At 40.7% G+C, this 24,300-nt stretch overlaps 1 protein-coding gene across 1 annotated transcript in view; it reads right to left on the bottom strand.

The window, feature by feature from the left end:
• The window catches only part of SCHIP1 (schwannomin interacting protein 1), a 781,396-nt gene that overhangs the window by 5,792 nt on the left and 751,304 nt on the right, over positions 1-24,300 (bottom strand). The window contains 4 exon segments of the mRNA XM_051983093.1: positions 1,351-1,444; positions 7,784-7,907; positions 9,567-9,764; positions 10,976-11,093. Of these exon segments, the coding sequence (XP_051839053.1) occupies positions 1,351-1,444; positions 7,784-7,907; positions 9,567-9,764; positions 10,976-11,093 (534 nt within the window).

Raw genomic sequence — 24,300 nt, 5'->3', positions numbered from 1 at the left:
GCTGGTCTGGACCTTGTTATTAGAGATAGCCCTTGGCTCGGACATTGCCGGACTTTTAGTATTTGTTCCATCACCCAGTCCCGCTGGGGGATTATGGATGAGGTTTTGTTTCCTCATCTATAAAGTGGGGGCTTGAGTTAGACAGTTGCTAAGTTTCCTTACACTGGCAGGAGACTAAATCGATAGCGGTCACCTCAGAAATTCTGCCAGTCGAGACTTCCTAGCAATCAATGCCTCCTCTTCTAGACTACTCAGTCTAGGCCCCTGGGGAAGAACACAAAGGCCCAAATGGCCTATCGGAGCATTTCCTTCTCTTGTGCTTCCTGCCGTGGTCATCTGTTTCGTGGGTGAATTTTAGAACTGTGCCACCAGAGCAGCTTTGACCTAGTTTGTTGGCGTCTGAGGGAAGGAGGATCCGCTGCCCCTTGGCAGGGAGGCTACTGGAGCTCAGGCCAAATGAGGGACTCGAGTTTGTGATTCACCACGCAGGAAGGGCAATCTGTCAGCAAGCCTGGGGCCTGGTAGAAGCTAGGGCCAGGCAGGGCTTTTTCTAAGGCTACCTCTAAGGGGAAGGAGCAGGAGGAGAGTGGTCTCCATGGCCTTCCTGGGTGGGCTCAGAGCCCCTTCCCCACTAGGGGCAGGTGAAATCAGTAACGGCCCCATTGGGAAGTCTATCTTTACAGTGAGAGCCCAAGACTGCCTAAAAGGTTGTGAGTCAGTGAAAATGGACAGGGTTTCTGTGGTGGCTAAGAAAGCAACGTATTTAGTCAGGACTGAGAGCTGGAAATGGTGGTCATGGAAGGGACACTTTTTATGGCGCCTTTAAAAAAAGATCTGCCACTTCTGTAGAAAAACAGCCAACTCCCTCTGTCTCTGTCTCTCTGTCATCTGTGTTTCTGTCTCTCTCTGTGGCTCTGTCTTTGTCTATCTGTCTTTCTCTCTGTCTCTGTCTCTCTTTGTCTTTCTCTGTTTCTATCTCTCAGTCTTTGTCTTTCTCTTTTCCCTCCCTCTTTCTCTTCCTCCTTTTTTGTCTGTTTGTCTCTCTGTCTCTTTTTCCTTTCTTCCCTCTGTCCTTTCTTTCTCTATCTGTCTTTTCCCTCCCTCCCTCCTTCTCTCCCTCCTTTCTCTCTCTCTCTTAGTCTGTCTCTTTCTCTTTTCCCTCCCTCCCTCTCTCCCTCCTTTCTCTCTGTCTCTGTCTCTTATGTGCTATATGTCATGTCGGGTTCTGGGGATACAAAGACAAACAGTTCAGTAATCCCTGCCCTTACTTCCTCCTGGGGGCGATGGATGGTGATCCAACAAGCCCATCACCCGAATGCTGGAGATGGCGTCCCTGTCCACAGCACTCACCTAGTCAGATCTTCTATGTCAACCAGCATGGCGTCTTGCTCCGTGTGCAATTCATCCCGGATGAGTAGCAGCTGCACCAACTCTTCGTTCAAGCCTGGGGCGGAGCAGAGAGAGACTAGTGTCAAGATGTGCAAAAGTGCGTGAGCCTGGAGCCCCTGGTGCCCCCTCTCATTTCAGAACTGCACGGGGTGGGGGGAGGGGAGGAGAAAGGGGACAGCCACCATCCATCACCCCCAGAGCTTCCTGAAGGTCTGGCTGCTCTCCCCCCAAGCCGCTGACTTTTGCTGTCAGCATAATTTCAAGGGGGCTGTAATGATGTGGCTGGCCAGGATCCCAGGTCATTTCCAGGATGATCACATCCAGTTTTATTGATGTATCTTGCTTTGACACAATAAACCTTTTCTAATAATAATAATAATAATGATAATTTTTCTAATAATAATCCCACTCCCTTAAAATAAACAGATAAAGCAATGGACAACCATTAGGCGAATATCTGACATGGCAACTGGGAATGGTAGAGTGTACGATATTACAAACTTGTAGCTAAGCAGGTCTTAAAACGAGAGTCGGCAAACATTTTAAAGTAAAATTTTGTTAAATTTTGAAATATAAAATGTATTCTTAGCTTGTAGAATGTGGAAAAAGAGGCAGCTAATGGAACCGTAGTTCCAATGGTCTTGGGATGGAGAGAGCCATCTGCACCCAGAGAGCAGACCATGGGAACTGAGCAACACAGTATTTTCATTCTGTTGTCATTGTTTGCTGGCACTTTTCTCTCTCTCTCTCTCTCTCTCTCTCTCTCTCTCTCTCTCTCTCTCTCTCTCTCTCTCTCTCTCTCTCTCTCTCTTTTTGAGCTGATTTTTCTTGTACAGCATGATCATTGTGAAAATATGTAGAGAAGAATCACACATGTTTAACATATATTGGATTACTCGCTGTCTAGGGGAGGGTGTGGGAAAAAGGAGGGAAAAATTTTGAATGTAACATTTTGCAAGCGTGAATGTTGAAAACTTTCTATGCATGTGTTTTGAAAATAAAAAAAAGTTTTAAAAAAAGAAGGGCAACTAGATGGCACCAGTCCTGAAGTCAAGAGGACCTGAGTTCAAATATGACCTCAAATACTTAATACTTCCTAGATGTGTGACTCTGAGCAAGTCACTTAACCCTGATTGCTTCAGCAAAAATTTAAAAAAAATTTAAAAATGAAAAAAGAGGCAATTAGAGATACAAAAAACAAACAGGGGACTAGATTTGGCCTCCGAGTCATAATTTGCCAATCCCTTCCTTAAAAGAAAGCAAGCAGAGAAAGCAAGTAGAACATAAGCTCATTTTACATTAGGCATATGGAACTAACATTGATCACTGCAATGGACTTGACTACATTTGGTTTTTAGTAGGTTTCTTCATTTACATTATTTTAATCAGTTCATTTGTGTAAATACGGTAGTCCTTCTGCTGGGAACTACTGCCTACTCTCATCTCTGTCTTTTTAAGGGACAGCTCTAATGCTTTCTCCTCTAAGAAGCCCCTCTTGATTTCTCCAGTTGCTAAAAGATTCTTTTTTTTTTTTTCAAATGACATTTAACTTCTTTTATATTTACTTCTCTGTACACATGTAGAACATCAACTCATCGGAGTTTGCTCAGTAGAACATAAGCTCATTGAGGACAAGAACAGTTTCATTTTTGTCTTTTTTTCTCACTGGTTGGTCCCAACTAAACACTTAGTAAATGAAATATACCAGAGTAGGTCTGGTCTGTATACAGTAGGCATTTATTATTATTATCTTGATTTATGTTGTTTGCTCCGGTGTGGTTTAGTATGGTCCGATATGTTGAGAGAACATTTATTTGTTTCTTCTTGCTATATCTTTGAAGTAAATATACTTCTACTTATAGCTATCTGATGTTAAGTGATTAAATGGAACTGGGTTTTAGTCTCTGGCCCTCTAATAAAGAAAGGAAGACAGCTGGTGGAGGCTTGAGCTAATCACAGTAGAAAAAAAAGCCCTCAGGGGGCCTTAGACTCTTGAGGGGCAACTGGTGCATTTTGGCTGTGAGAGAGGAACATAGCGATTTGCTATGTGAGGGGACCTGGTCTGGGATAAAATTAGGCCTTTCTTATTTATAGGGAGCCCTCTAGAGATCCTGGACTTTCTTATTTACAGGGAGCACTCAAGAGATCCAGGACTTTCTTATTTACAGGGAGCACTCAAGAAACCCAGGATTTTCTTATTTACAGGGAACCCTCAAGAGATCCAGGACTTTCTTATTTACAGGGAGCACTCAAGAGATCCTGGACTTTCTTATTTACAAGGAGCACTCAAGAGATCCAGGACTTTCTTATTTACAGGGAGCCCGCAAGAGATCCAGGACTTTCTTATTTACAGGAAGCCCTCAAGAGATCCAGGACTTTCTTATTTACAGGAAGCCCTCAAAAGGTCCAGGACTTTCATTTTTGGACACTCTAGTTTTAGGACAATTGAACAATTGGCAATCTATATCTATCTGTATTCTTACAGATGGCTATAACTATACAGTTGGTTTTTTCCAGTTGTGAGCTTTCTTTAGCCACTTCAGTGGAGATGATTTTGCAAATTTTCACATTTGTTTTTGCTTGATATTTAACCAGTGTTACTTGCTAAGATCCCAGAACCTGTGCAAGTATTGACACTGAGTTTAATATAAGAAATACGAGGTTGCATCATATCTGATATCTTATTGGGAGAGAGAAAAGAAGAATACAACTTTCATACTGATAACCCGAGGCTGCTACATCATGCCCAGTGGTCTTCTATCAAGACCCACCGCTCATAATCCTTAAAATCACCCTGGGGAAAGATGCCTGGAGTCAGCCTCCCAGCAAGAATGATGTTATAAAGAAGTAAGAAATACTAAATTAGTAGTACCATCTGAAACTAGAAGTGCAGCAGAAGAACTTAATTAGCCTCTTGGGGGAAGGTATGCCAGTAAGAAAAACAACAGCAAAGACCTGGAATAAAAACTACATCTGTGGAATAATTCCAACTCTTATAGAGTAAGAGTCACATGTGCTCATTTGGCCGGGGCTACCGGAAAGGATGACTAAATGGCGTGTTCTTCTCTTTCCATAATGAGAGTTCTCCCAGGAGACCTTAAGGTTTTGCCTCAACAGAACTAGGCTTGTAGGATTAACGGCCATCTGAACACCTCAATGTGGCAAGGGGACACAGAGGGAACGGAGGGACAAAGCAAGAACATAATAAATACTTGTAGACTGGCTACTTGCTTCTAAAATTATAAATAGCAATGTTAATTCAAGATCCAATGTGACTTGAACTTCCCAAAGAAAAATGGAGCTCCTACTAATAGAGATAATGGGTATTCCCTCTTTGGAGGTCTTTAAGGAAAGACTGGATGACCACCTGATGTAGTTGGTACAGCATGGGCTGGACTAGATTGGTCTCTAGACCCCTTCTAAGTTGGAGAGTCTGTGAACTAGAACCTCATGCTGATCCTTCAAAAACTACCAGATGACAACTTTGTGATCTCAAAAACAGCAAAGAAATGAACAGTAAAATAGTGAAATGTACTTTATAGCATTCATAGTTATTTATTCTCTATGAAAAAAACAACTGCAGGCTATTTTTTTTTTAATTTAGGGAAAGGAAATCATTCCAGATAGAGAAGTGACAGCCTTGATGGCAGTTCTGAAGTATTTTCATATTTTTCTTTACAATATTGTAGACTTGATGTGAATTCTTCTCCTGGTTTTCTCATTTAATTCTCCCTGAGTTTATATACATCTTTCCAGAATCCTTTGAATCTGTCCCTTTAATTATCACATAAAAAAACTCATTCCATTCTATTGATATGCTAGGACTTGCTTAGCCATCCCTCAATGGGTGGATCCTTAGTTTCCTGGTTGCTACATCAAAAAGTGCTACTAGGAGTATTTTTGTACTGATGGAAATTTTCCTTCTTTTTTTGAACTCTTTGGGCTATAAGCCTGGTAGAAGTATTGCTGGGTCAAAGGATATATACAAAGCAGTGACTATTTGGACCTACTTCCAAATTGTTTTTTGGAATAATTGTATTAAATACTTAGTTTTCTCTCTCAATCCCTTGTTTGATCAAGAAGTCATAAGTGTCATTTTACCTCCTAAGCTATCACGAATCCAGATCAGGTAACTTTTGGAGGCTGATTGTAGGATATGGCATGAAAATATTGATGTGAATTTAATTTCTGCCACACTGTTTTTCAGTTTCTCCTATAGTTTTTATTGAATAATGAGTTCTTCCACCAGAAATTGGGAGCTCTGTTTTTTTTCCTCCCTACTCTATAATATTATGTTCGTATGTTTCTACTTCTTGTATTTCTGATCTATCCTACTGATCTACTTTACTATTTTTAACCAGTATTAAGTAGTTTTGATGATAACCGCCTTTTGAGACTGCTACGTCCTCTTCTTTCCCATTTCCCCCCATTTTTCTCATGAGATTTTTGATTGTTCCTCCAGATGAATTTTGTTATTTTTTTTTCTAGTTTTATAACAAAACCCTTTGGTAGTTAGCATTGAAAAAATAAATTTAGGTAATATTGTCACTATTGTATTGTCATGGCCCAACCATGAATAATAAACATTTCTCTGTTTAAATCTTTTATTTTTATTCCATTGTTACTGTCCAGTCATTTTCACTTATACCTGACTCTTCACGATTTGGTTTTTTTTTTTTCCCTTGGCAAAGATACTCGAGAGGTTTGCCATTTCCTTCTCCAATTCATTTGACAGATGAAGAAACTAAGGCACATAGGGTTCAGTGACTTGCCTAGGGTCACACAGCTAGAAAGGGTCTGAGTTAGATTTGATTTCAGGAAAGATAAGTTCTTCTGACATCAGGCCTGGCACTCTATCCACTGCGTTATCTATGTCTTGAGCTTAGATTCCTATCTTATGCTCCCATCCCCTTTCAATCCTCCTGTTATTAGTGGTCTACCAAAATTGAAGTTTGTTTTATCTGTGGTTTTAGTTCCCCCAACTTTTATCTTTCCTCTTAAACTTCTTCTTCCTTGTCCTTAATTAATTTATTTTTAAAATTTAATGTAGCAATACACAAACCATTTTCCCTTTCCCCCCGCCTTCTCCTTCTCCCCCCCCCCAATCTTTGTTTGTGTCTCTGTCTCCACATCTCTTCTGTTTGGTATAAATAAGAAAGGGGTTAATGTTATTCCTGCACCCCTTCTTCCATTGTGCATATTCTTCTTATACACCCCAATTATAAGAAATAGTAAGTATCCCATTTCTCTTCCTCATTTCTTCCCTAGTATATTCATACATACTTCTCTTTTATTTCCTTTGTTAAAGTCATCAAAATAGAAAAAAAAAACCAACCACCAGTCCCTATAAATAAGGGGAAATTAAAATCTTCACTGTGACCTTTGAAGTCATTGGATTCTAATGAAATACACCTCTTTATTTTCCATTATATCATCAGTTTTTTGGAATTTTCCTCTTCTGGATTAATATCTTGGTTGTATCTTGATCCATAACATTTCTTAATAGTGTTCAGTAGGTATTCTTTGATTCATTCATCACTCTCGCCTCAGCTTCTGATTTAGGACTTTTTTGGGGCCTCCACTTTTTCCTACACTCTTGAATTTTGTAGTTAGGTCCTGTTTGGCTCTGACTTTATTTTCCTGGGCTTCTACTTCTGGTTTCCACTTTTGTTGAGTTTGCTCTCTGAGTAGTGTCCAAATAGCAGATACCGGGTCAGCAATTTGTGGCTGATTATCTCTGGTTAGGATACTCCTATGGTCTACCACCTTGTCCCCACAACTTCCCTAGTTGACATGATGCTATAATCTTCCATCCCACCTTCTCCCATGATTTCCCACAGTCAGAACTTTGCCACAGTCCCATTCATCTGATTTTGTGTTGGTTTCTCTGATGGGTTCCATCTTTCAGCAACCAGAGCTTCTTGCTTTATTTTTATGTAGTCTTGGGTTGGATGAAGGCGCTGACTGATATTTCTCTTTGAATTTCTTGGTCATTGGTCAGTTTAATATCTTTCTTAAATTCTGTAAGTAGGAACAGTCTAGAGCTGGGTCCCTCTGAGTTTTTCACACCCTCATCTTAGCCAGAAGTTGCTATTTCCTCCATATGAACTAGATGAATACTTAAGTGGTATTCATATACTTGTTGGGTAACTATGAATAAAGATATTTAGGTTATCCTCATGTTTCATTTTAAAACATTCGATATTTTGTCACATAATTAACTCAAGGCATAATTACTTATTTATGTATCAAATCCTTTTAGCTGACTATAAGCTCTAGGAAGATCAAGACTATGCTTTATCTAGTTTATCTTTCTGCCAGCACCTACATATAACAGGTGCTTAATAAATGCTTGTTGAATTCAGTTGGACAAAACAAGGTGTCTTATACTTACTCTCTATTTGGGAGTGGAGATCATTGACTATCACTTGTAGCTGCCCAATGGTCATATCTCTCAGGTCAGTAGGTTTTAAACTTCTTTTCATCAAACATTCACTTATATGAGGCATATGTGGCAGCTAAAGATGGGTAAGGAAAGGGAAAAAAGAAATAGAATTGCCTGATTAAACTTGACAGATTCACCCATCATCATTATCATCATCATCATCATCATCATCATCATCAGAATCATCATTACCACCATCACCACACCACTATCATCATGAATCATCATTAATCATCATCCTCATAATATTGATTCATATGTATATGTAAACCTTTGTAAACCTTAGAATGTCATATATATACATATATATATGACATTCTAAGGTTTACAAACTTTCCTCTGATTAATCCTATGAAATGGGTGATCAAGATTACAATCTCGATTTTGCTAGATGAGGGAACTTTAGACGAGTTCATACAACTTGGAACTTGTTGAGATGGGAGTCAAATCCAGATTTTCTATTTCTAAGATCAGGGCACTATCCATTCTTCCATAAAAAAGGAAGAACATTTATTGCTGTTTGGTTACTATTAATTTAGGAAATCTACTTTTAAAGCATCTCAGTTTATGTTTTTCTAATAAGGGTGCCCTGGATCATTAGGCGTACATATGGTTTTTGCCCAAATACTTTAAAACAGTTCTTATGTCAAAAAGTTCCTGACAGACTTTTAGGAAAAGATTATTAAGCTGGGAGTTTTCTGAAGGAATATAGCTAGGAATCTAGGGTACCTAAGGGCTTTACTATGGAACCCAATGAATAGCTAGAGCTGTCTGACACATTATGCAACCAGGGCTAGAAATATGCAATATGCAAATAAGGAAGTTGATATGATCATACATTTTAATGGATTTTTTTTTTATTTTGCTACATTATTGAATCTATTGATTATCTCAATTAGTTTCTTTGCTGATTCTCTAGGGTTTACGTAAGTAAAACATCAGGGCATCAGCAAAAAAAGGATACTTTTATCTTTTCTTTACCTATTTTTTTCCCTTACGTTATTGCTATTACTCGTATTTCTAAACCTATGTGCATAACAATGGAGGAAAAGAACATCCTTGCTTTATTTCTGTATTTTTAGGTAAGTTTCTATCATTACCTCCATTGCTAATAATGCTAACTTTTGGCTTTTGGTCTATCATTAAATCATTTTTAAGAGACTGAATTTTAAAAATTCTTTGGGGTCCCAGAATTTCTGAATATAGGGCTAGTATGACTTAGGAAAGCCGATTAAGAAGTACACATTTTGGAAAAATCAGCAAGAAATATGAATTTCAAAAATCCAGCAATTCATGCAAGAAAAATGGGAAATTTGCTAGTGTAGAAAGAACAGTGGGTTGAGCGGAGGAGATTGGTTGAAAATAAAATTTTATTACTAACTCCCTATGGGACCTTGAACTAATTTTCTTTTCTCTTGGCCTCAAATTTCTATCTGTAAAATGGGGTAGAGGAAAGATTAGATGCTCTTATTTCCAAGATCCCTTCTACATCTAAAGTCCTTTTCTAATATCAGTTTCCCTTTTGAGAAATCTTTTGCTTATATAGTTTTCATCTAGTAAGAGACAAAGTCCTGGGAACAAAAAGAATCACAGTGACCTGTTTCCCAACAACATTAGGTACTTTTCTAAAAAATGCCATTGAGAAATCCAGGATTGTGTAACTCTGAGTAAGGGAGGACTGAGATGACATTGGCCACTTGGGAGCTTTCTAATCGTCTGTGTGTATACTTACGAGATCGGCCACTGGAGATTTTTTCCTGTTTTGTTTCTCCACTTCCACTTGCATCTTGGCCATTGGTTTGGCCATAGCGAGAGCCATCTTGGCTTCTGCCTGCAGCTTCCTTTGTCTGGTGAGGAAATCCATGTCATCCAGGGATTCTGACTCCTCTTCAGTTGTGTCTCTGTCAGAGTAGGAAGAGCTCTGCTTGCTCTGTGGGGTGACAAGGACAACAAAGATCAAGAACTCCTTTAATTTTTCCATGTTCCAGGAAATGGACACCCATTAGGGAACCAAAGAAGCACTCTTCTATTCCATAACAAATTTGAATATCTGAATGCTTTGGACTTGAATCAATGTTCACTTTTCCATTCATGTGTCTCCCTACACGTTTTTGGTGTCCTTGGTGCTGAAACCAACCCTCCAAATGTCTTTTCAATCAATGCCAGGAGCAGAAGCTTTCTGATTTCAGTACAAGCAGGATGTGAGGGAGATGATGCCAATAAATTATGAGAGATTTAAATTTGTAAAAATTAAAGCTTTTCGTGATTGCGCCTATTTTTTTTTTTTAATGAGTGGCCAGACAAAACAAAAAAAAGTCAAAGTTTGTTCTGAAATTTAATCCAAAATTTATGCAATCTGGGGCATAGCACTTTGTGAAGGACCTCACTTTGTGAATCAAATGAAACTATGACACTCAACCTGCAGAAAGGAAGTAATGATCTCCAGATCTGACCTTCTATAGAGAAAATCACCTTTAATAGTGTCTTCCCAGGCCTTCAATGCTTTGCTTTCTTATGCCCCACCTCCCCGGATTCTTTATTTGTCTTTGAGATTCAGCTCACGGGATACTTTCTACATGAAGCCTCACCCAGCTTTGCCAACAAAACTCCTCCTGTTCTCCCAACAAAAATACTTTAATTGACCTTCTGTGCCTTTTGAATCATAAATTTAGATCTGGGACAGACTTTGTAATTCAACCTCTCCTGTTTATGAAGGCAGAAGTTTAGGGTCAGCAAGCTTAAATGACTTGCTCGAGTTTACGTAGGGAATGTCAGAGGTTGGATTTGAACTCAGGCTTTCCTGATTCCAACTGAAGCACTCTATCTACTAATCAGATGGTCTTTGGTGCCAACCAGTGATGGTTGGAATTTGTACTTAAAAGCTTACATGGGAAGGGAATACTCCCTTATATATTTCCTCCATTGGAATATTCAACTTGCATTTACTTCAAAGTCACTGTACAACTTTAAACCTCATTTGTAATTCTAATGCACCAAAATTTCCTTCTTCAAGAACTTCCAAGAGGCTTAAAAAATGGGAGAAATTTCACTTGATTTTTCTGTCACAACTTTTGTCTCCCAATGAATCAGATGAGCTTAGTGAGGGTACACAATGGGAGTTTAGTATTGCCATGGGCTTACCATAGGTGACAAAGGAGTGTCCAGGCTTGTTTCTGTCTTACTGTCATCTGCATCACTGTCTTTGTCACTGCCGCTGTCATTCACAAAACAAATTTGCAAATTCATCCCACTTTGTAGCCTGGATCAGAAAAAAAAAGGAGGGAGGGGGTACAGTGAGTTATATAACTTTGTGGTTTCCTTCTTCAACTGCATTCAGATTATTTCCTTGAGAAAAAGGTTTTCAGGAAAGTACCAAAGAGGCAGTGACTTGAAAGCCTATGTGGAGAGAGAAAGAGAGAGGAGGAGAGAGAAAAGAGGGGGTAGGGACAGAGAGAAAGAGAGAAAGAGAGAGAGAGAGAGAGAGAGAGAGAGAGAGAGAGAGAGAGAGAGAGAGAGAAAGAGAGAGAGAGAAGGTAAAGAGAAAAGAAGAAAGCGATTAAGAGAGAGAAAGGAAGGAAGGAAGAAGGGAAGAAAGGAAGGAAGGAAAGAAGGAAAGAAGAAAAGAAGAAAAAGAAAGAAAGAAAGAAGTTTAACTATTGATACACAGTAAATATTTGATGCTGGACAACTCACTTAGCTATTTGCTGACCATACCAGGTAGCTCTCTAAGATGCTGTTACAGATGACTGGTTAATGAGTATCCATGAAAAATCATACATCTGGAAACTTTCTCTGGTGTCCCCCATCTTCCACCATCTTTGCCAAAACAGTAAAATTACTATTATTTAGAGTGTCTTAAACTGCATCCAGGAGATACCTGGGTTTGATTCCTTGTAACTGCTCACTTAATAGTATGATCCAGGGCGAGTCATGAGCTTTACCTTTTTCTCTGTTGGTAAAGTGAAAAGGGGGCTAAATTTGGAGTTGGGAAGCTTTAATAGTTTTCAACTGCACTAAAGGATTTGGGGACATTCTACATATGTAGCAAATCTCAAAGTGCCAGGCAAAAGGCATGTTTCATTTTTTAATTCTGGTAGTTTCAGAGGCGTCTCTGTGAAATGAATGGGAAAAGCCTCATTTTCCACCATATTGTTTGGAGTTGGAGCCGATGGACCACTTTATATATATATGTGTGTGTGTGTGTGTGTGTGTGTGTGTGTGTGTGTGTGTGTATAAATATAAATATATATAAATAATTATTATTAAAGCTTTTTAGTTTTCAAAACATATGCATGGACAATTCTTCAACATTAACCCTTGCAAAAACCCTGTGTTATAATTTCCCCCTTCCCCCTCCCCCCGCTCTCCCCTAGATGGCAAGTAGGCCAATAAATGTTCAACATGGTAGAAATATATGTTAAGTTCAATATATGCATACATATTTATACAATTATTGTGCTGCACAAGAGAAAAAGAGAAGCAAAATAAAATGCAAGCAAACAACAACAAAAAGAGCGAAAATGATATGTTGTGGTCCACATTCAGTTCCCATAGTCCTCTCTCTGAGTGTAGATGGCTCTCTTTATCACTGAACAATTGGAACTGATTTGATTTATCTCATTATTGAAGAGAGTCAAGGATGGACCATTTTCTAATTAATTTCCCCTCCAGCCATATTCAGATCTTCTGGAATCTTTAGAAGGACAAAGATCATTATTGCTTCAGGTGTTTCCTTTGCTCACACCCTATAGTTCTGCTACAGGTTAGATACTCCTAAATATCCCAGAGCAAATGCTACCTCACTTGGAGGAGAATGCCTTCAGGAGGAAAACAGACAATTTTTTCCCAAGTAATTCATAATAGGAACCTTCTAAAGGGGCTTGCTGGAGAATATTTGCCAACTATCATCATTGGGAGTTTGTTTGTATCCTTTTTGAAATTAAAAAAGGACGAGTACCCACAATTATAGGGGACTCCAAACTCAAGCAGTTGGAGCTCTCAAATCTCAGAAATAACTGGGAATTCATGAACCCTCTAGGGTTCCATGGATGGATCTCTGGAGACCATGAAATTGGAAAAAAAGGACATCTCCCTATTTTCATTAACCTCTAGCTATGAAATTATTTTGAAGTATTCTTTTGAGAAGATAGATCTCAACTGACTGCCAATTTGACACACAAGATCAAGAACTCCTACTCTATGAAGACTTGGTGTTGAACACTTGGTCTGCAGAACCTGGAAGATTGGAAGAACCTTTTGGAGCGAGATGGATTCCAGGAACCTGGCTCTCTACAATGTATAGGCAGCTCAGCCCCTATGGAACTGCACTTTGGTAATCAAGTCCCCAGAGGTAACTTAAAATACATCTGTAGCATGCACTGTTCATATGCGCGTGTTAAGTCACTCTGAGAATCTTATTGTGGGACTTAAAGTGTACATGATCTTCTTTAAGAAGACTAGATTTGCAGTCAGAAGGCCCTGGATTCAAATTTCAGTTTTATCACTGATAACAACTTTGGTCAAATCACAAACTTTCGGGGCTCAGTTTCCCTATCAAAAACTTGGACAAGATGTCCTTGAGAGTGTCTTCTAGCTTTAAGCCTGTGGTCCAGTGCTATTTGATAATTAGTTGAAAAGAGCACTTTCCATAGTCCTTTCTTTAGCCCCAGTCTTCAAGAAGGGAGAGGAATTAGATTCCCGACTTTATTGGTATCAGGAATTTCTCTATGAGGGAATTCCTACCAATGCATAGACTCGATTTTAGTCTTAGAAAGCTGCCCAGAATCCTGAAAGGTTTAGTGATTTTCCCAATGTCACACCATATGAGTCCAAGGTGAGACTCGAACTCAGGTCTGTCTCATGATCTCCCCCCCAGTTTCCTAAGAATTGCTCATTGGACTAATCTGAGCCAGGTTCCGGGTCCGGAGGATGATGGGGCTGGATTCCTCCTAGCATTACTGTCTCTTCTCTATGCAGCAACAACCTCTCTGGTGTATTTGGAATTTATTTCCAAATAGCCTAAATGCTAAAGGGCCAGTTCTCACAAAGCCCAACAAAGAGACTTCCTTTGATTCAAAGCAATAAGGAAGTTGCCAGACAACAGAGCGGCAACGGTAGTCTGGTGCCATCTATTGTTGAAATCTGTGACTAATGGAAGTTTTGAGGGCTTTCTACTCCACAGCACATCTGGACTCCCAGAGCCGGGGGCTAAGCAATAATGGCCGTCCATCAATCTCCAAGCATGTATTCAGTGCTTTCTATGTTTTAGGCATTGTCAAACTGATGGTTTCTAGGAGAGGATGGAAGCTTCCCTGGAACCTTTGAGAACACTGGTCTTCAGGTGCCATGTCTTCTCCCTTGTATGAGACTGGCTTATGGTTTGATTCATCCATCCATCTCTCTCCTTTCTCTCTTTCTATCTCTATTTCTGCCTCTCTGTCACTGTCTTTCTCTGTGTGTCTCTGTATTCTTTCCCATTCTGTCTCTCTGTCTCTGTCTCTTCTTTCTCTCTGTCTTTCTGTCTCTGTCTCACTCCCTCTATCTGTCTGTGTATATATGTGTATACATACATACATATACACAGAGAAGGACAGGGAGAAAGAGAGAGGGAAAGGGGGAGGGAGAGAGGGAGAGAGAGACAAAGAGAGAAGAGACAGGCAGAGACAGAGAGACAGAAAAAATGACAGAAACAGAGAGAAAGGAGACACACACAGACACAGACACACACACACACACAGAGAAGAGAGAGACAGATAGAAAAATAACAGAAACAGAGAGAAAGAAGAGACACACAGAGAGGGAAAGGAGAGAGAGGGGGGAGGGAGGAAGGGAGGAGTGAAAGAGAGAGAAGAGAGGGAGAGACAGAGAGAGAAAAGATAAGTAGAGAGAGACAGAGATAGAAAAGACAGGCAGAGACAGAGGGACAGAGAGACAGAAAGATGACAAAAACAGAGAGAAAGAGAGAGAGAAAGAGAGAGAGAAAGAGAAAAGGTATAGAGAGATAAAAGACAGAGAGACAGTAACAGAGACAGACCACATAAAAAACTGTTCCATATATAGTAGAAACAAAATCTAAAGTCCAGATCTAGAAGATACTTCAGAGACATCTAGTCCAATTTTTTTGCATTTGAAATGAGGAAAATGAAGACCCAGTGAGGTTAAGGGACTTGCCTGTGGTTACAAGAGCAGTTCATATCAGAGGTGTGATTTGAACTCAGGCCCTTTGACACAAGCCTCAGCCTCTTCCCACATCACCATAGCTAAGCTTATTTAAAGCCTATAAGTTTTCATCTTGAACCACTGTGAATTCTGATAATAAGTTCTACAATCCAGTCCCAAGAGATTTCCCCTGGGGGAATGAAGATTTAGCTCTGCAGACCAAACCAGAAGCGTTTATCCAGTCTAATACTTCTAAGGGAGGGGAGTCCAAAGGGAAGTGGGTAGGATTTAACAGTCGGAGAAAATAAAATAAGAAAGCCCCCTTGGGTAAAAATTCAGGAAATCGCCTTAATACGGCTTTATCACCGTGGGAAGCTGGATAGACTTTTTTCTAGGGCGAGACCCATAATTCCTTACAGAACTAATCACCAAGAATGTGACTCCCTGGAAAAGGAAATGATATGACATGACAGCGAATGGTTCAGAAAGGATTGTAGTAAAACTACCTTACAATGGGCTCAGGTTTCAAGAGGGATTCATTTGCTTTTCACTGAGTTCTGAGCACAGATTAAGATGAAGGAGCCTGCACATGATTCCCGGCTCGCCTTTCCGAGCAGCTACTTGAAGTCTGGGGACAGCTGAGTCCTTTTGCTGGAACTTTTGTCCTGTCTGGAGCAGGGTGATGGATGAGACAATCCCTTGTCTCACCCAGGAAGGGTTCTACCCAGAATGCTCTCTGAGAGGCAGGAGACTATGGCCGCAGGATGCTGCATACTCTGCTAGAACTTTGTTGTTCGGTTTTGCTTAAGAGCCTTTTTTTTTTTTTTTTTTGTTATATGAAGGGATTCGAAGGCTGGGATCAGGTAACGACTAGCAAAAAAAAAGACTCAAAGACATGAATATAAAATTAAAAAAATGAATTCAGTAGTAAGTCTAAGTCGTTTGGAACTTTGAAAGTCATTTTAGCAAAAATAAAGAGATACTTTCAGCCTCATTTATTCAACAAGGATTTATTGAATGGCTACTATGTACTAAGAGCCATGCTGCTCATTATTCAATTTGTTCCCAAACAAAAAATAAAAAGACTTTCAATCTCATTGAATTTATATTTTTATTTTTTAGGAAAGGAGAATGGTATGAACATAGGAAAGAAAATAGAACCATATATGGGAAATAAACACAAAATAATCTGGAGGGAGGAGAGTAGTAACCACCAGAGGGAAGCTGGTGCTTGGAGAATTTAGGATTTGGGTATGGGCATAAAGACTTTCTCCTATTGCAGACCCCACTGGTTCTAGACTTTTGCAGATGGCTTCCTGCACTGCTGCAGTTGGAAAAAACACTGCATCTTTTGGTGCTGAATTCCTCAGAACTTCCCTCCACTGGTCCTAAGCAATGGGCACCCAGTCCATTGTCAGATTCATATTCAAGGCTTTCCACTCCAGTGGGACCCGTCAGGGCTTATGTTCCACTGGCAAAGCCTTCAAGAGTCCAAGGTCACCTCTCTGCTACAAAGGAGGCATCGGAAATAAGCTTTAAATAGAGAATCCATTTAATTGGGGAGAGTTTCAAGGAATTTAACTCAGTAATAAATATTTAACAACCTGTTCTCTGAAGGAACAATAAATACCCTTTAAGATTAATCTTCATTATTAGCATTTTGTTCAACATTTTATTAAGTCTAGACAATCAACACAACAATAAATCAAGCCTTGATTTGTAGTCTTTGCCAGCTTTTGAGGTATAAATGCTCATGCTGAAAATTTAACAATCAATTCTGGCCTCAGGACCTCTTTGAACCTAACTTAGGTTACTCAATTACCGTTTGCTCTGTGGTGCATCTAATGTGATGTGTGCCATTTTAAAGTAGGACTTGCTGGCTGGGGACCCTTCCCAAAGATCAGCGTTCTGGTTACCTAAAGAAACATTTGTTACCTATGCCTATACAGCAATGAACAAGAAAAGATGATGTCTCGCAGTTATTGCCAGGGAAGGCCAGGGATCTGAAAACAGGAGAGAGTCTCCATGGAGAAGGTCAATAAGCATGAAATGAGAAATGATCATTGTACCTTTTGGAGAATTCAGAGGAGCTAGAAGTACCTTTCTGTGTTTTAATGATAGAGTCCTAATCATGAAAAGAAGTGGAGGAGAATGAAAGAGAATTAGGGTGAGAGGAAGCCAGGGAGGGAAGAAAAAGAAGGAGAAGGGGAAAATTGAGAGGTAGAGGAAAGGAGAGAGAGAGACAGAGAGGAGAGAAAAAAACACAAAAATAGAGAAACAGAGACATTCACAGAGAGAATAATGTCTTAGTTAATCCTTTAATGTTGATAGATTTTAAATCTAGCCCTTAGAACAGGGAGCTCAGTCAGTCTAATTCCAACACTCTATCTGTCTGCTATCCCTTTACAGGTGCCATTATTCCCAAGGATGTCATGAGTAAGTTTCAGAGCCTGAGATGATGGATAAAGTTTTTTTTTTTTTTAAAGGAAGGGGGTTCTTAACTACTAAGAAGAAAACAATAGGATAAATTGAAGAATGGCAAATCCCCTTCATACAAAAATCTCCTTTAGCTTGCTCTCCCCCCCTCCCCAAGAAAAGTAAGTATAAGATCCTAGATGAAGAGCTGAAAAAGTCTTTAGGGGTCTTTTTTGTCCAATCCCCTTATTTAAAAGATGAGAAAACTTAGGCCTTGGGAGGTCACAGATTCATAGACTTAGAACTGGAAGGGACTTTAGGACTCATCTAGTCCAATTGTTCATTTTACAGATAAAGAAACCGAGGTTTAAAGAGTAGAAGTGATGCTACCCAGGTATTAACAGAGTGAGGAGTCATATCCCAGTGCTCTGATTCCTAATTCAGTACTCATTTATCTCCCCCCAGGAAATACCATCCTGTTTTTTTTTTTTTTTCAAAGCAGAGATAGCCTTGAAATAAATTTCCAAGCCACAAACAAGTGTGACCCAGACACCTCCCCACGGCCGCCTGTCTTGATGACTTTCTCTTTAAGGACATTCCTGAACAACAGGACCATCCTCAAGCCGCTATTTGTAGACATGGACATTTGGAAGCAAGATCAATTTTGAGAAAATAAACATGGCGCATCTTAGTATCTGCTTTTCTTTCAGAGCATTTTTAATGAAGGTACGAGGGAGTAGCGGATAGCCATCCAGCCTGGGTAAGCCCTTTGGCCCCTCTGAACTGCAGTTTGGTCAGGTGAAAAGTGGAGATAACGATAGCATCTATGAGACAGTGTTGTTATGAGGATCAAATAAGGAAAACAGGGTGTCCCCAACGTCTTAGTGCAGTTTTAAGCTTTGCTACCACCCTGTACTTTGCGAACTTTAAAACCATATATAAAATATATGCCCTAGCTATCCTCTTTCCCTCCCTCTTTCCGTCCCCCTCTGTCTGTCTCTGTCTCTGTCTCTGTCTCTGTCTTTGTCTCTCTCTCCCTCCCTCTCCCTCTCCCTCTCCTTTTTCTTTTCCTTTTCCTTCTCCTTCTCCATTTGGTATCTGACCATAAGTAAGCTGAGCATTAGGCAACGGACTCCCTAGTACTTCGAGTTCTTGGAATGAGTTCTGTTTAGAGTTCAGGCTTAAAGTTCCGCAGTTTGGATTTCTAAGACCCAGTGACCTCCATATATTATTTCATTCTGAACAAAGCCAGGAGGAACCTGTAAGAAGATGGTGATGTTAGGGAGAGAATGGGGGAAATGGAGACTTGGGTTTCTTACTTGTATGACCTCAGGCAGTCATTTCATCTTTCCGTTTTCTCACTGTAAAATGTGGCAGTTGGACAAGATCTCTTCCTCGCTCCAATTGGATGATTTCTCATCCAGTGGCTTCATTTTACAAAAGAGTAAAAAAAAATCCATACAGCCTAAGATTCAGCTGATTTCCCCCAAATCACACAAGCGTACACAGTCCATTTAGAATTCAGATCTCGCCTTTCTTGGACACAGAACACACTAGTCTTTCTACTTTTTGATTTTGCCAGTGTGGTACTTCTTCCTTGGGCCCACGTCAGGGCCCTGACACTACCTTAGGACATCATTTCCTTGATTGCAATGGCCCAAATAGAATTCACCCACCAATGGCCAACCTCCTAAGCATGAAGCTTTCTTGCTTTGGCTAGCTCCGTCCCTCCACAGCAGGTATAAATCCACCTCCCAAGTAGCCTTCCTCCACTAAAGGCCTTCCCAGCTTGACAGGACCTTGGGTCCTGCTGGCGTTGCTTTTGAGAATCCAGGCTCACCTCTGTGCCAAAAAGGAGTGTCTGAGTCACACTTTAATGGAGGACCAAGAATAACAAATCATAACAAAGACAGGTCGCAATTATTCGCTTCCTCTTAGAAGGATTGGTGCAGTCTTTATTGTCCATCCACCACAGGTAGAAGTTTCCATGTGTTTAGCTTTTTCATAAATGCATTTTGCATTATCTGCCTGAGACCGCTCCAAAGCTATATGCCCAACTATGCTATTCTTGACTCAATATTCCCAACTCTTTCTGGGACAGGCCGTTAAAATACATTATTTTCCATTTATTTTAATGGCTCTTTGATGCATTATTCATAAGCAGTATATATAATGAATAATCACCCATATTTTTATGCCATATCTCTTTTTTTCTATTTCATGAGGATTTCGGAGGGGATGGAGCATAAAATATGAATTACCACTATTCAAGGACAGCTGTAAACACATGCAATTTTTCCTTAAAACTTGTTGCCTGGAGAGAAGAGGGGAAATGTTCAGATTTGCGCAGGATGGGCTTGTCATTATGGCTATTTTAAAGTACCTGCATGTGCATTACACACACACACACACACACACACACACACACACACACACACACACACATGATCCATATGTTTGGATAGAGAAATGTGGCTTTGGATTTTGAAATGAGGCACAGTCAGTAAAATGAAATTGAGAAAAAAGGCACAATAAAATGTGATGGGTGATTAACAATAGGCTGGGTTACTTTATGTATATGTATTAGACAGGGAAGAAGTAGTTATTAGGGAAGGGAAAAAGGGAAGGGGAAAAAAAGCCTGTAAGTGCCTACTATGTGCCAGGCACTATGCTGAGCACTTACCAAATATTATCTCATTTGATCCCCTTGACAGTCTTGGGAGATGGGTGCTGTTATTATCCCCATCATACAGTTGAATAAATAAATAACTGACATTTATATAGTGCCTACTATGTGCCAGACCCTGGGCTAAGTGCTTTACAAATATCTCATTTGATCCCCTTGCCAGCCTTGAGAGGTGGACCCTATTATTATCCCCATCATACAGTTAAATAAATAGCTAACATTTATATAGTGCCTACTATGTGCCAGGCACTGGGCTAAGTGCTTTACAAATATCTCATTTGATCCCCTTGACAGCCTTGGGAAGTAGGTGCTGTTATTATCCCATCATACAGATGAATATATAAATAGTGGGCATTTATATAGTGCCTACTATGTGCTAGGCAGCAGGCTAAGTGCTTTACAAATATTATTTCAGTTTTTTATATTATTCCCATTTTGCAGATGAGGAAACTGAGGCAGACAGAGATTAGGCAATCTGGTCAGGATCACACAGGGTGCACTTGAACTCAGATTTTCCTGCCTCTCGTCCCTATGTCACGTAGCTGCTTTTAACCCCACTGGGTACCAGCCAATGTGATAATGACTTCACAAATATTATCATGTCTGATCAGATCGATGGTAGATAGAGAGAACAGAGGGCTTTCTATGTGTGGGTTAGAGACTTGACCTCTGATTGAATCAATATTGGAATCTTCCAAATAAGGGACTCCCTTCTGCACCTTCTCCACCACTTATGGTCTTAGGGAGTCTCCAAGAAGCAGGGAGAGGGCCACAGGAGGGAAGTGACTTGGCCAAGATCACACAACGAGAATGTGTCTCTCTAGCCAACCTCACTTATCCTGAACCAAGATGAAGTCGGAGGCCAGAATCTTGATGCCGACTTCCATTACTAGATGGTCCTTCCGGGCACCTTGCTGGCTTTGTGCTCCCAGAATCTGGCTCGGTTTGTCTTTCCAGACTAGATGGAACACAGTATTCCTGCTCACTAGCCCTAGCTACTGGCTGGCCTCCTGGAGAGTCCTTGTGCAAGCTATCCCATTTCCCACCTCGGGATCTTTGCACAGGCCATCTCCTCCTCCTCCGTGCCTGAGATGCTCTGTCTGTCCAGTGCTCAGTGCTCAGAGCCTCCTCTTAGAACCATCTGCCTCCTTTAAGACTCAGCTCCAGGGCTGCCTCCTCCCATAAGCCACCCATCTCTCCCATCCTCACTCCATTTGCTGGTGCTTCTACTATTCCCTTCGAATTGCTTTGTATTTCCTGAACACCTATTTCTATTTACTTATCTGTGTCCATGGCATCTCTCCCCAGAGATCTCCCTCTGTGAGAGCAAGTAGCATTTAAATTTTGGTCTGTGTATCCCCAGGGTCTCACCCACTGCGTGGCACAAAGTGCCAACCTACAAAGTAGGTTCTTTGTGCAAACGTCTCCTGCGCTGAAATGTGCTTTTTCATTTATGCCTGAATAAGCGGACGCCTTATTTAGGAAAATTCAAGCGGCTCCGATCACTGGGGGTGGGAGGAAGAAGAGCAAAGGACGAAGCTGGAAGTAAATGGTGGGGAGCCTGCATTATACCGCAATCTCTATTCCCTTCTCTCTCCTTGACTCTCTTGCTCCTCATCACCATTTGTTGGTCTCTGTTGGCCCGCAGCTCTAGGTAACTCCTGCCTGCTAGCTTGTTTTTCAGTCATATCCAACTCTTCATGACCCCATTTGGGATTTTCTTGGCAGAGATACTGGAGGGGTTTGCCATTTCCATCTTCAACCCATTTTACAGATGAGGAAATGGAGGCAAATAGGATTGAGTGACATGTTCAGGGTCACATAGCTGGTAAATCTCTAAATCTGGATTTGAAGGAAGATGAGTCTTCTTGACACTAGGAATGGTATTGTATCCACTGTGCTACCTGGCTGCCTTACCTGCTAATTCCTCTGTTTAAATTTCCATTATCTCCTTCTTTAGAATATAAGCTCCTTGGGGCAGGGGCTTTTTTTTTTCCTGGCACATAGTAGGTCCCCAGCGCCTAGCACATAATAGGTGCTTGTAGATGGAAAATCTGGAGAAAATCATGAAGATGATGCTAAATCTGCACCTATGTCCTAACTGAGGCAGAGCAATCAGTTTTACTTATCTTATTTTGTACCTTATAAGTGGGTCATTTATTGCAAATAAATGATAAACTGTTTGCAGAAGGAAAAGGTAAAGGTAAAGAAGGTAAAAATGTATCTACTAGATGAGAATGATCCATGTACAACCTGGAAAGGAAAGGTGTATCTTTTCTTATTCTTTTAGGAAGTTCTTCCAGTAGATGAGGAGTTGTAGTTCATTAGCAGCTGGCCAAAGAACCAGCCATGTCCCCGGTAGCCTTTAAAAAGCAAATGCTCTAAAATAGAATAATGTTCTATTTTTAAAATAAATAAACATAAAATAAAATAAAAAATAGGCTCTTTGCCTATTAAGAGAGGTGCCCCAAAGTTTGACAAAGTGGGAGGAGGGAGGGATTTCTTCCTCTCTCACATCAGCATCCAAAGGAGCAGAGATCTTTGTGGAGTGAGTCATGAGAAGCTGAGACAGCCATGATGGTCCAGGGTTGAGTTGCAGAGGGAGCACGTTCGGGAAGCCCCCAGGTGAAGGATGGTGAGGGGGGAGCAAGGATACCGTGAGAAAAGAAAGAACAATGCAGTCCCGTGTTTCCTTGGCTACCGGTATTCCCTAAATGGATGTCTCTCTGTCAGCGTCCAAATGGGCCTATTTTATCTTGGGTTCCTTTTTCTCTTCTCTGATTTTTCTCCTTTAGGGATTTCGTGAATTGGCTCCCCAAATCATATCTCGACAGAAGACTCCCATCTCTCCATCTCCTCCCTGGATCATTAGTTTCTCATTTTCAATTGCCTTGTGGGTATCTGTGGCTGCGTATCCCATCAGCCCTTCAAGTTCAACACGGGCAAAGCTGCCTTCGTCACCTGCTCCCACAAAACTGGCCCCTTCCCTGACTTCCGTGGAGGGCATCGCCATTTGCCCAGTCAACTGGGCTTCAAATGGCTTTGGCTTTCTCTCTCTCCTGCCTCCACATCTGATTCAATCTTACCCCAAGTCCTATAAATAGAATTTCTAACTGTCTTCATATCCATAGCCTCCTTGCCATTCTCACAGTGTCTGGTATACAGCAGTCACTTAATAAATGCTTGTTGATTAATTGCTTACAGGGACTACTGGAATAGCTTCTTAATTTGGGTCCCTCCAGGTGCTCTCAGTGCCTGAGGAATATTTTTGTTTCCCACTCCCCTCTCTCCTTTCCTTCATAGTCCAATCCTTCCAGAAGTATTCCTTGGTATCTTGTTGGTACAATCAATAGAACACTGGAGTCCTGAGTTCAAATTTGACTAAAAACTACTAGCTGTGCCATCCTTGATAAAAATGACCTTTGTTTCCCTCAGCTTTCTTGTCTACAAAATGGGGATAACATCATCACTCCCAGGGTTGTTGTGCAGATAAAACAAGATAATATTTGTAAAGTGCTTTGCGAACCTCAAAGTGCTTATAAAAATGAACTATTTTATTATTATGCTAACAATCAGTCTGGAGTTCAGTCCCTTTGACTTCTCTGTTCCTTCCATCCATCTGGCATCTATGTGCCTTTGCATGGGCTGGGCTTAATTTCACACAAGCCAGATCTGATTTTAAATCCACTTTTCTTTCTTTCCACCACTCAGAGGCAGCTTTCAAATCCTGATCCTGGGAAGGACCTTTTTGGGACCTGGAGAAGGGAGATTGTGTCCTTTCCCAGCCTTTGTTCTGTGGTTCAGATCGGAAAATTGACCCCGTATTTAATCTGCTTGGACAAATGCCCAGAAGCAAAGAGATGGAGGTCATGAAGGTGGTAGAATAAAACATTCTTTCTCTCTGGGAGATTGTGTGAGACTGCTGTCACTGAGAGGGCACTGGCTTGCGTTCAAATCCTGCTTCAAATGCCTCCTCATTTAAACTCCCCAGATCTCCGTTTCCTCGACTGTACAAGATTCTCAAGATGATCTCTGAGGTCCCTTCCAGCTCTGTATCTCTAGTCTAATGGAGCCCCACATCCTTTTTTCTTTTCCCTTTTTGGAGTAAGTCTCAAAGTTCAGATACTGGACACATGCACAGGCTGAGCGATGCTGGGAATCCAGCGAGCACTAAGTGGCCATTAAACCCTCTCACTGCTCGAAAAAC

The sequence above is a fragment of the Antechinus flavipes genome, chromosome 3 (genome assembly GCF_016432865.1).
Source record: "Antechinus flavipes isolate AdamAnt ecotype Samford, QLD, Australia chromosome 3, AdamAnt_v2, whole genome shotgun sequence".
NCBI lineage: Eukaryota > Metazoa > Chordata > Mammalia > Dasyuromorphia > Dasyuridae > Antechinus > Antechinus flavipes.
The sequence above is the reverse complement of the archived record's forward strand: the minus strand, read 5'-3'. Positions and strand labels throughout refer to the sequence as shown.